The sequence below is a fragment of the Sapajus apella genome, unplaced genomic scaffold (genome assembly GCF_009761245.1).
Source record: "Sapajus apella isolate SASKATOON/1434 unplaced genomic scaffold, GSC_monkey_1.0 scaffold38, whole genome shotgun sequence".
NCBI lineage: Eukaryota > Metazoa > Chordata > Mammalia > Primates > Cebidae > Sapajus > Sapajus apella.
In genome coordinates this window covers 2,280,935-2,294,002 of record NW_022436978.1, presented here as the reverse complement: position 1 = coordinate 2,294,002, position 13,068 = coordinate 2,280,935, and the positions used below count along the sequence as shown (strand labels likewise).

The 13,068-nt window shown below is 42.1% G+C and overlaps 1 protein-coding gene across 3 annotated transcripts in view; it reads right to left on the bottom strand.

Moving 5' to 3' along the window:
* The window catches only part of FYCO1 (FYVE and coiled-coil domain autophagy adaptor 1), a 71,328-nt gene that overhangs the window by 44,306 nt on the left and 13,954 nt on the right, over positions 1–13,068 (bottom strand). For 2 of the 3 annotated variants that reach the window (XM_032298027.1, XM_032298028.1), the window contains exons 3-7: positions 11,980–12,086; positions 10,440–10,565; positions 5,942–6,048; positions 3,714–3,857; positions 322–412 (exon numbers count right to left, since the gene is read on the bottom strand). In XM_032298027.1, the coding sequence (XP_032153918.1) occupies positions 322–412; positions 3,714–3,857; positions 5,942–6,048; positions 10,440–10,565; positions 11,980–12,086 (575 nt within the window). The remainder of the gene's footprint in view (positions 1–321; positions 413–3,713; positions 3,858–5,941; positions 6,049–10,439; positions 10,566–11,979; positions 12,087–13,068) is intronic. The other variant, XM_032298029.1, reaches the window with a different exon arrangement.

Below are 13,068 nucleotides of genomic sequence, written 5' to 3'. Positions count from 1 at the left end.
TGAGAGAGCTGAAGGTCAAGTAATTTCCCCTTGGTCATAGCTGGTAGGTGAAAGTCAAGATTTGACTCTGTCACTTTGGTGCTAAACTGCTTTTTAAAAAAAATACTTTAAAATCATTTAAGAGAATTTAATTTTAAGAGAGCCTAGATTCTATTTGGTTGAAAAACCCAGACTCCAGGGAACAGTGGCTATAACTGAGTGGTTCTTCCAGCTGTGGCTGGAAGAACAGGTGTCTGAGAACATCACCCTTGAGTTGCTAGGGGCAAGGACATACCCTGGTAGAAACTACAGTAAGATAATTCCCAGCCTTCCTGGCCTTACCTGCAGGTAGGTGCTCATCAAACTGCTCATGCTGGAGCTGCGGCTAGGGGGTTTCCATAGGTAAGCAGAAGAGCCAGTGGCCAGCGTCCTCCTGTGGGGCCACAAAACAGATATACCTGTATTCAGAGCAGGAAACATACACACATGGAGCCCTTGCTGGTCATGAGGCAACCAGGTGGTGGTAGGGGACTGCCTTCCCAGGTAGAATGTAAGGAAGTCAAACCCAACAGATTCCACCAAGGAGCACAGCTACACTGGTCTGTACCAGACGAATTCCATGGCTAGAGTTTTATTATCATGGCTTTCTTCCCACTGCCAAAAAAGAATTAAGTGAACATGTATTTTCCAATTTTTGGTTTAAATTTTCCTTGGGCTTTTGGTGCCTCCCTCAGTCTGTCGGCCAGTGAGGAACAAGCAGCAGTCAGTTTGCTAAGTAAGAGTCACACTGTGCTTGTGGGGCCAGCTGCCGCTCTGTATGACACAGCAACAGGGGGAGGCCTGCTTCTAGGTCACATAACCAGGCCGGACAGTGCAGATACAGAGCATTTCCCTCATTGCAGAAAGTTCCTTTGGATGGCATTGGTTTAGAAATACAGAGGCTTGTGTGATAACTCTCATTTAGCAGGAACACTGGAAACTAAACATATTTTTTACTTCATCAGAATCATCTCCTAAATCTAAAACTATTGTGTTTTCAAACTTAGTCTCCACAACCCAGCAATTGATCTTTGTAGTATCTTCCCTGAAGGCAGTCACATATGTACATAAGGAGCGGGTGGGGATGCTCTTGGCAGCACTGTAACTGGAAAAAGGGAAACCAAACCAACTCTACATTGCTAGGGACAGAGACATAATGTGGTTTATTCACCCAGCAGAATTCTCTACACCATGGGTTGGCATTCTTTTTTTTAAAAAAGGGCCAGATAGTAAATATTTTGGTCTTGTGGGCTATATGGTCTCTATCACTCAGCTGGCACTGCTAGTGTAAAAGCAGCCATGGACAATAGGTGAATAAATGGGCAAAGCTGTGTTCCACATGGCCCTGTGGGCTGTGGTTTGCCAACGCAATTCTATACCTACAGAACTGCATGTATGTATAAACAGATACAAAATCTCAAAAACAATGCAGAATGAAAACAGCAGGTTGCAAAAGTATAGATATCACGATTCAACATGTGTAAAATTATACACACACACACACACACACACACACACACAGTATTTACAAATAGCCAAGTAATAGTTAATGCATAAGATTTGGGAATGACTACAGGGCCATGATTACGTCTGAAAGGGGAATAAAGGAGAAAGGATGGCAACTGATCGATAATATTTTATTTCTTAAAAAAAGTATCAGACATAACTAAACCTCCCCACAAGAGCCAGCCTGAAGGGGCTCCCACTGGGATAATTGGATAAATGGGATAATTTAAGCTTCAAAATAAATAATGTCAGTAACAGAATGTACTGGACTGTATTGAATAAAATAAGAATCCACGAGTCAATACTGGTGTAAATGAATAAACGGGGAAAAAGGAAAAGATATTCCTCACAGAAGAACACCAACTAACAATGTAAAAGGAACAATGGAGTTAGAAAATCACTCTGGTAATGATGATGGTAGTAACTGCTTCAGGCAAGAATTATCAAATAGTATTAAAACTAATACATGACAGATTTAAGAGAAAAAAGGATAATAATGTAATTTCAGTGTGTCTTCCCATAAGATACATATTCATTACAAAGGGAGAAATAGTAACTTTTGAAGAAACCTGCCAAGTCCTGCCTTACCCAGATGACTAGGGTTAACCTCATTAGCAAATCAATGTTGTGTGCCTCCAGATACAGCGTGCTTACAAGGACACAACATCTGAGGTATTCCTGCCAAAAATGCTTAACCTAAATCCAACAATGAGGAAACATCAGACAAACTCAAACTAAGGAACATTTTACAAAGTAACTGGCCTGTATTTTTCAAAAATGTCAATGTTATGAAAGACAAAGACTGAAAAACCCTTCCAAATTAAAGGGGACTAAAGAGGCTTAGCAATTAATGAATTAACAATTAACATGTGATCTGAGATTAGATCTTAGATTATGAGAGACATTATTGAGATAATTTGTAAAATTTGAATGAGGTCTGTAGATGAGATAGCAGTATTGTATCAACGTTAATTTTCTGATTTTAATAACTGTACTGAGTCATAGAAGAGGATGTCCTTTGATTTTAGGAAATACACAATTAAGTACTTAAGAGAAATGAGGATCAAGTCTGTAATTTACTCTCAAAAGGCTTAGGAAATAAATCAACATGTAAATAGAAAAAAGATAAACAATTATAGTAAAATATCAATAACTACAGAATCAGGGTGAAGGACAGATGAGTACTTTGAGTACTTTGTACTATTTTTGCAACTTTTCTATAATTCTGAAATGATTTCAAAACGCAAAAGTTTTAAAAAGAATATCTGGGTCGGGCATGATGGCTCACACCTGTAACCCCAGCAGTTTGGAAGGCCAAGATAGGAGGACTGCTTGGGCCCAGGAATTCAAACCAGCCTGGGAAAAATGGCAAGACTCCATCTCTACAAAAAATTAAAAAAGGACATCTGAATATGGCAAAATGTAAGCTATTAAATCCTGGTGGTTTTCATGTGACTAACATATTCACTACTTTTCTCTATATGTGAAGTGTCGCCTAATAAAAAATATAAATGTTAAATTTTAAAAGCCTTATTAACAGAAAACAAAACAAAACAAAGAATGCTGGACTTGAGTTCAACCCGTCAGGTGTCCCAGGCCTGCTGCCCACCAGCTGGGTGACTTTGTCAAGTCCCCTGATCCTCTGAGCCTATTCCTCACACTTCCTTCCTGGAGCTGATGTAAGGACTCTGGTGATGGTGATATGTGAGTGCCACATTGGTGTAAGATATGGCTGGTTTGATGGTCTCAAAAAAGAAAAAAAGAAGAAACAAAAATGCAGCAACCTTTCCTGCAACACTTAGGTGGACAAGCTGTGGCTTCCACTCCCTCTCCTACTGCTTAGGAGGCTTTTGTAATGCTCAGTAAGAATAGGCAGGGGAAAAAGGCCACTCCTCCCCGAATGCCCATAACAACAAGTGCCTTAAACAAAATTTAAAGCCTTGGGTTTTGCAATATGCATCTCCACTGACTCATGCCCTGGCCCATCAGATTGGTTTAAGGTTGGAGCCTTCAGATGTTATTGTTAGTCATGATTCAAAAAAGTCTGTAAAAGGAGCTGGTATAAGAGTTGAACAGTTTTATGTAATTTACTGAGCAAGCAAAATTGCTTTGAGTAGACCGATGGCAATCTTCAAAACTTCAAAATGTCTCTTTTCCTGTCTTTTAAACCAAGCAATCCTTCAAAGTACCTGGCAAATGTTGGCCAGGCAGCATCCAAGTCATAGCCCCTCGATGCCAGGTCAAATTGAACCTCAGTCAGTTCATAGAGTTGACCCACAATGTCCGAGCTCAGCTTTGGCTGCAGAAAGGGGCTTCTTGCATAGTACCAGTCACTGCAGAAAAACATAAGACATGTCAATTATAAGAGTAATAACAATAAAGAAAGAGTGATTTAATCAGTCCTCGCAGTGTGGCTCTGCCTCATCGGATTCCAACTCAGGTTACTAAATTAAAAGACACAGGCACACAAACCAATTTCACTTTCACAGTAGAAGCACATAACTCTCAAATAAGCTTGCTCTTCTTCAAAGAAATTACTGTAATGATCTGGATGCTTATTCATTTATTATATATATCATATCTACTTCTCAAAAAGGATATGGGAAACCTTAAATGTCAATTACTTGCCAAGAAAGGGCTATTGTAGGAGAAGGAAAACTTCCTTTTTGAAAGATTACCTTCTATTTCATTTTCAGAGCTAAATATGGGACACTAAACTCACTGCTAATTTAGATACCAATTTAAGAGCCAAGGAACAAACTATTCAGAAATGTTTCAGCACCATAAGGCAGGGTGAGAAAAAAAATAAAATAAATGTTATCTGCATTTTGAGGTAGCAGTTGTTTCATTTCAGGCAATGTAACAAGAATTTTTAAAATATGGGTCTTAGCACGGTTGCTCATGCCTGTAATCCAAACACTTTGGGAAGCTGAGGCAGGAGGACAGCTTGAGCCTAGGAGTTCAAGGCCAGAGTGGGCAACAGATCCCATCTCTATCAAAAAAATAAAAAAATAGCTGAGCATCGTGGCATGCACCTGTAGTCCCAGCTTCTCAAGAGCCTGAGGCAGGAGGACTGCTTGATCCCAGGAGGTAGAGGGTAGAGTGAGCCATAATTGTGCCACTGTACTCGTCTGTGTGACAGGGTAAGACCCTCTTCCCCCTGCTAGCCACCCACCCCCAAAAATGAAAAAGATGGCTGGGCATAGTGGCTTACACCTGTAATCCTAGCACTTTGGGAGGCCTAGGCAGGGAGCTCACTTGAGCCCAGGAATTTTGAGACCAGGCTGGGCAACACAGTGAGACCCTGTCTCTACAAGAAGTAAAAAATTAGCCAGGCACAGTGGTGAATGCCTATAGTCCCAGCTACTCGGAGGCTGAGGTAAGAAGATCACTTGAGCCCAGCAGCTTGAGGTTACAGTGTGCTATGATAGTGCCACTGCACTCTCGCCTGTGCAAAAAAGTGAGACATTATTGTCTGTGAACGGTGATTAAGTTGTCTATGCATCTTCACCAAATATCTAAAACAAAATAACCTTCAAATCAAATATGCAAACTTTTTGAACTCATGTCAAATCACAAGGCCTGTCACATGCATGAGAAATACAAGTACATCTCTGTGCAAATCAATCTTTAAGATGACATAATGAAACAAAAGGTTTTCCCTTTGTAGTTTTTTTAGATTCAAAAGCGATTTCTTTGAATACTCCCAGGGAGTATTCAAACGGAAAGAGGCCAGTCAAGAGATGCTGGAAAACCCAAAGAAGTTTAGTTGACTGGTACCTGATTTGCAGCTTCTAAGCTGACACCCATTCTCCCCTTTATAGACTCAACGCCTGCCTCTCTCCTTCCTTCTATCTTCCCTGCTGAGGCTTCAGCACTACCTGCTCAAAGGCTGACCACTCACCTGACCTGTGATCTGCAGCAGTGGCTCCCAGTTCTGACTGCCCACCACAGTCTCCAGGGAGTACAGATACCCCAGTGGGTGTTCATTTGGTATGCCAGGTGAGGACTCAGACACAGTAGTGTTAAAAACCCCACAGGTGATTCTGCTGAGAGGCTGAGGCTGTAAACTACCTGTCCAGTAGTGCTGGCACCAAGGACATGCCATCCACCAGGGAAAACGCCTGGTATCAGGAGTTAAGAGAGCAATGAGTGAGGCCTAGAGAAAGGCATTAAGCCCTGCCAAGCCTCACTTACCTATAAAAACTCAGTGCTACCTGCCCACGTGTCAAGGACTTTGGGAGGAGGGGTGGAAGACAATGACAGATGTGGAAGGAGTCCGCAGGTGTCACGGGGGACACAAATGAGCACTGCTGTTACAGTATTATTATTGAATAATTATCGTCATTATTATTAATGAACTTTAGTTCATTTCTGCATGGGATGGTGCTAAACCTCAGCCATGTCCTGTATTTACCTGGTCACTTTGGCGTTCATGAAGCACTGCTGTAAGGTGTCTGCCAACCTCTGGTGCACCAAGGAGTAGCGAATAAATGCTCTTCCTTTCCCCAGGGATGTTCGGAGCTGGAAAAGGCAGATCACATAAAGCCAAAGAGCTGTTAGCCTAACTCCAAATACAGACCTGGTCTCATAGATGGCTTGTGAAAAGCAGATACATGGCAGAAAATGTCACCCAATTCTACCCTATACATTGTCCTTCAAAGGACACAATACATTTGATACCAGCATTCAAATGCTATATCGAGAGAAAGGCTTGAAGTGGCTTGAACTACTTGCAGGCCTTCATCTAAGAATAATCTGCAGACTCCAGCAAACTTATCAAGGAAGATATAATAACGAGAGGCTTGGAAACATCTGTGGATTCTATTGGAATGTCACTTTCTCTCCGCTCTATCAGAATCTCTGGGTTTGGAGTCAGAAAACCAAGTAAAACTCAGTTCTATTTTAGAGTAAAACCTAGAGGTAGGTAAATGAAAGGCTTCTCTCATCAGAAGTTAGCTTGAGAAGGAAGAGATGGTCTCAGCTCAGCTAATGCTGCTTTGTTTTTAAGGTACTGGGGGAAGAGGTGCAGGGTAAGGGCCTAAAGGGCTTGGCCGATGCATGTGCAGAAGGTGCGTGCGTGAGTGCAGGGGACCTGTAAAAAGTCTTGCTGGCCATGTAACTGCCTCATCTGTGTTCTGTGAAACCATCAGTAACATCCACAAGTCTGCCAATGCTTTCCTGGTTGGATTTCCTGTTCTTTTCCAGATATGCCAAATCACTACATGGAGTCAGAAGGAGCCCAGAGTGAGACCAGGGGTGTCTCTAGGCAGCTCAATCACACTGTGCTAAGGACAAGATGGATATGGGTCTGTCTCACAAGTTTGGCATGGATGGCATAGGAAGGCCCAGGTGCAGGCCTGCCTTCAAAACCTCTCCCCATAGAGCCTCTACCTAAAAACCAATTTGGAAGAGAAGACGTGACTGGAACTGTTTTGAGGCTTAAATTCACCACTCAAAAGCTTGTTGTGATGGAGATGGGATATGTTGGTCAAAGACTCTGCCATGAGTCTGCAAAGCAGGGCTCTGCCAGCTGGGAGCATACAGTGGCCAAGACAGATAGAATAAAGGGGACAGCCACAGAAGACACGTGGACAAGTTTGCAAATTAGGATTCATATTCCTGATAGGTCAGCCCAGAAGCTCAAGAAAGCAGGCAGGAATTCAAAACCTCTTGACGTACCACATGCACCTGCTCTGTCAGGGTCTGGCTCTGGGTAGGGTAAGCTGGGACCAATATCTTCCCCACCCCTTCAAAAGTCAGAAATATTTAAAGTATGTATATGTGGTGTGGGAAGGGATAGCAGTGGTTTGCCAAAGAGGGTTCCAATACCTCACACTATTCAGATTGTAATTCTGACACTATACTGCATCAGGAAACACTCAAGGGGGTAAACATCCTGGTGTATAGCACCTTTTAGTTCAGAGCTAAATATTTCCCAACACAATGGGGTAAACATCCTGGTACATAGCACCTTTTAGCTCAGAGCTATATGTCTTCTTACTGCTGACTCAAGGAAATGATACCATAGTATGTGGTTTTTAAAAATAAAAAGGTACTGGCTGGGCATGGTGGCTCACACCTGCAATCCCAGCACTTTGGGAGGCCGAGGCGGATGGGTCACGAGGTTGAGAGATCAAGACCTGGCCAACCTGGTGAAACCCCTGTCTCTACAAAAAAAAAAAAAAAATTAGCTGGGAGTGGTGGCAGGTACCTGTGGTCCCAGCTACTTGGGAGGCTGAGGCAGGGGAATCGCTTGAACCTGGATGGTGGAGGTTGCAGTATGCTGAGATTGTGCCACTGCACTCAAGTTTAGCAACAGAGCAAGACTCTGTCTCAAAAAAAAAAAAAAAAAAGAAAAGAAAAGAAAAAAGTAAAAGGTATTAAAGCCCTTGAACTACAGAAGCTTTAAGACATTTCCACATGTGTGTTTTGTGGGTTTTGGGTACAGCCAGGATACCTGGAAGTGAGTGAAGGCAGCAGCCTGACTTGCTGGCTTTACAAAAACCACCATGACGTCTGCAGATAGCCGATCTTGGCAGATGTGCGGGGGAGAATCTGGATGGTATATCCTGTCTAAATCAGTTTTCTACTGATGACTGAGGTAAGAACAAAGTGTTTAGTGGTGATAACCAGGAAATTGAGGCAGTTGGGAAGAGCTGAGCAAGGCATTATGAAATGAAGTATGTCAACTGTACAAAAACACACCCTGCAGAATTTCATAAGACACTGACATAACAGCCCAGGTCTGTAAGCTCCCAAAGATAGGAGCTTGTCCTTATTTTTGGCAAACTTACCATTATATTGGCCTTTAGAACATCAAAACTTCTTTAATGGTTAACAGTTGAGGCTATACTTTTAATCATTAAAAGGCCCATTCACTGAATTGATTATAAAGGGAGCTATTTATATTAAAGGTATTTTTAAACATCCTTTGGGGAAGGGAACAATAGTTCCTTTGTATTGCAAAATAAAATGTTGCATGGCCTTTTTATTTTTCAGATTATGGGTCCGCTTTCATTACCTAATTCCTTAATTTTTTTTAGCTTCTATAATCAGCACCCATATACACTATCCTGAGAAGCAATATAATGGCAGCAAAAGACAGAAAATCTGCACGGTACGTGAGAGCTGATTCTGCTTTAAACCAGGCCATGGTGCCACGAGCCTGACGCCGAACTACCCCCTCATCACAGTGAAACACAGTCCAAGCTGAGCCCCTACTGAACCTCCAGAAATGGCTTCTTAGAACCTTCACATATTTTAGCCTAAATAGCTTCCTGCTACCTCAAAGAGGTCTGAGGGGGCCTACGAATGCTGCTTATCCAATAACTCTTACCCTCTCACTTAAAGACCCAGGCGGCCACTTGACTATTAAAATTAACTAAGTACCTAGCAACTCACTTACCCTAGGGATCTTCCAAGCCATTCCAACCTAAGATGCCCCGGAGAGCATTCTTCATCAGAGAGCAAACAACTGGATCCTACGGGAAGCAGAGCCCATGCTAGCCACTAAAACACCAACGTTCATGCAAGCAAGGAATGCTTTTTGCTTCTAGAAAGTCAGTTTCCATGGCTTCAAACTGTCTAAAGATCTGTCTGCATTGTGAGAAAAGCAGAAGAAACTAGCCAAAAAGTAGATATGTTTTAGCAAGCATTTCATAATCCTGGGGAATGGGGATTAAAACTAAATTTATTTCCAGACTTCAGCTGTCCAAAGTCATAAAGCCAAAGGCTTTAGTTGCTCTGATGTGGCAGCTGAGGAATGACGAGAGGACAGTGACAAAGAGAACCCCTTCCACATTTATGATGCATTAAAATTAAAATACTGCTCTACCTTATGGACCCAAGTATCCCACCGGGCAAGACCTCACAAGGCGCACCCACAGTAACATAGACAATAAAGAAACTCGCAGAAGCAGCCCTTTAGAGCCAGGATCCTTCCTCATCTTCTCAGATGTCAGAGGGTGCAGATGGTGGGAAATGTCCAGCCATTGATATCAGCATATCTAACACCGTCACCCTCTATAAGAAGAAAGTCATCCAGCTACAGCTGGTGTGGTTGGTCAGGAGCCCTTCCCAGAATACCTAAGGCTGTGGCATTTGTGGGCAGCCAGCCAAGCAGCAGGTGTGTTGACTTTAAAGTGACTTCATACTTACTGAAGAGATACTGAAAAGAAAGATGAAATGTACAAACTTCCTGTCCTAAATCTAGGGGTTTACCCGCTCCCTGATAGGCAAAGTTCTTCACTCTTGGATGGACAAGGCTGATGAAAGAGAAGAAAGACTCTCTGGAGGTTGAGGGTGGAAAATAAGCAGAGAGGAGAGTGTGAGTGTGTACGTGAAGTATGCGTTTGTATTTGTTGTTCTGGAGTTTTGTGAAACAGCAAAGCCATGGCATTTTGCGCTTGAGGGGCTCAGAATTGAATGTAGAAAGTTTCAAGAAACTTTCATCACTATTTTAAGAAACGTCTCTTGAGATCCCACATCATTCTCATTTCAAATCTAAGTTTCCTGGGCAAACTGTAGGGAGAGCAGCCTAGCAAACGCTAAAAATTTCATCTAAGAAAATGAGCTTTTTTAAAAAGATGGAGCTATCCTATGCTGCACACCTCAAGGGCTGCCATTAGCAGACTTACAATGTGAACAGGCCACCCTGTTAGGTAACATGTAGGTTGTGGCCTAAGGTACATTCAGGACTCAGCATTCTTCCTCTTGGTAAACACTCACTGAAGTGGTTTCCCCAAGCTTGAGCCACTGCAACAATGGGCGTTGAGTATACCTTGACTAGATTTCTTTACCACTTATAAACTCCCACTTCCTCATTTAGCTGTCCGTGGCAAAGGTCTCTGCAAGAGCTGCTTCAAGCAGGCAAAAGGAAGACACAAAGTTGTTGGCTGCTCCACTCAGCTTACCTCAGAGATAGACTTGACAAATCGGATCCCATCATTGGCTCCTTTCACCTTGGCCAGGCAGGCACAGAAGTAATCCCAGTAGTCCTTTTTGTTGCCCAGGAGGGTGGCCTTCTCTTTCTGATCAAACTGTGTAGGGAAAGAGACAGGGAAAGGAGGTCCAAACCCACTGCTCTTTATCCCAGCATTCAAATGATAAATAATAACAATAGCTTCTTAGGCGCCAGCACTGGGTGAGACCCTTTATTGGCATTATTTTTATTTATTGACAAATCAAGGTCTGCCTGTTCATACAATTGGGTGGAACACCACCAAAGTTGTTATTAACAGATGAGAAATAAGTACAAGAAGAGTCTTAAGGGCAATATGAAGAGTGTTAACTATGCTTTGACTTAAGGAAATAAGATAATGACACTTTATCCCAGTTACTCAACTCGTAAGTTTCAATACCTTTTTCAAACACCTACAATACATTTAAATTAATGTCGGCTCTGAGTCATTTCAAATCCAAAACCAGAATGGGCTTAATTAAAAAAAAGAAAGGCTCAAAAACATTTTTACAATGTTAAAGAACCAGTTGAAATGGCATGAGAGAGGCAAGGCCTTCAGCACGTTAGGGGCCTTTCCTCTAGTGGGCCCGCATACTACATGCTTTGGTGGGATGTGATGTTGCAAAATAATGGTGTCCACGGTGATATAGGTATATCTTTCTGTAATATTTTATAGTATTTTTTCTGATTACAGAAGCAAGACATGCATATGTTATTAGGATAACTAGATAACACCAAACAAAAAAATAGAAAAGAATTTTAACACCTAATACCACTACGCTAAAATAACTTCTAGAGCGTTTTCTTCCTGCCTATTTTAGTTGCATGCATTTTTCCACAACTGCAGTGTTCTCCACATCAGCACTTTTTGAGCCAAGCAGGGATAAGAGGTATACCATCTATACGTTAAAAGAAAATATCCCAGGATGACCCCAGAGATCCTGATTCAGTAGGATTGGGGTGGGAGCCAAGAATGTAATACTAACAAGCTCCCAGAGGGGCTCGATGCTGCCGGTCTATGGACTGCACACTGAGTGGCAAAACTCTAAAACAGAAGCCCACAGATAATTTTTAGAGGGTCCACACAGTCTTAGAATCCGCCTGCAAAAATGCATGATTGAGTGTATATGTATATGAATGTCTTTTTGGGAAGACTCCACAGCTTTCACTAAACTCCCAAAGGGGTATGTAACTGTCCCAAATTTAAGATCCTTGCCATACAATAACCTTCTGACCTACCTTACAATGACCTAAATCTCCAAAGGATGTTTTTGATTCTCAAAGCCATCCTAGGGGCAACATTGCAATTCCCCAGAGAATCACACTTGGATGACTGAGCTCGTAGTGGAGACTGCTCTGACCTTCCATCTAACCACAAGGGCTTACGGGCTCCTTGGGCTTTCTGAACCATATCTTGAATGCTGATCAGGCACTCAAAGAGGGAGAAAAGAAGACAGCAGTGCAAAAATTAACATATTACAGGCATCACTTACTTGCAGAAGATACTCAAGTTTATAAGAAAATTTATGCAAGCTCGTGCTATCATCCGTGATGGGTTCCCCTGCTTCCTGAAATTCTTTGCTTAGTTCTGTCACAGCATCTTTAAGACAACAAACAGGAACATGTAACCAGATAGTGACTAAACTCAGAAAGAGAAGCAGGAATAACTCAGGAAGCATGAGAAATAAGTGGTCAGTGATACAAAGCACCTCTGAAACATATCCATGAAATATAACTACAAGTCAGGGAGTGTTGAAATGTCCTGAGAGCCCACAGATACTTTATAATGTTTGTTGACTGGGCACATTTCTTGTTCACCCTTGTCTGTCTACCGCCCAGGCCTAGTAATTTGCATATAGTAGTTGGTCAACAAATGTCTGCTGTGTGAATGAATCATTCAGTCCTTGAATACTGACTTCTAGAAAGCTTTAACCTTTATTCTAGCCATATTTCTTGCTCTTCACTATAACCCTACTGCTCAGTCTAGGTAAGTGCAGGATCAGAATACCCAGTATGTGCAAATAATAGTAATAATAATCACAATTCCAACAATGACAACCACATCTGCTTTTGCTAACTGAGTGTCCTTGAGGGGCTAGGCCTTTACATGTATTTCTTTCATTTAACATGGCATTGAGAGGCAGGGATTCTTATTTCAATGAAACTATGATGCAACTTATTATAAGATACATCCCGGTTTCAGAGCTGTTAAAATGTGAGGAAAAAAAAAGAACAATTTAGAATCTATGAAGTCTGCTATGATTACCCCATTTTGCAGATGAGGAGGGCACAGAGAAATCAGAGCACTTGGCCAAAGATCAGGGTGGCAAACAGTAGAGCTAGAATTAGAACCCTGGTTTTCTCAAGGGCTTTCTAACTCCAGATCCCACCTCTTAACTTCTAAGAGAATGGACCTCCCTGTGCAGAAAAGAGAGAAACCCACCTTTGACTCTCACTCACGGCCTCTGCTGAGACAGAGGGACTATCAAGACACTCGCTTTGATAGTCCCTGGGACTATTAGACCCTGGGAAACATTTCCCTAGTTGAGATGGTTGGGATGTGCTTGAAAAAAACAATCTGC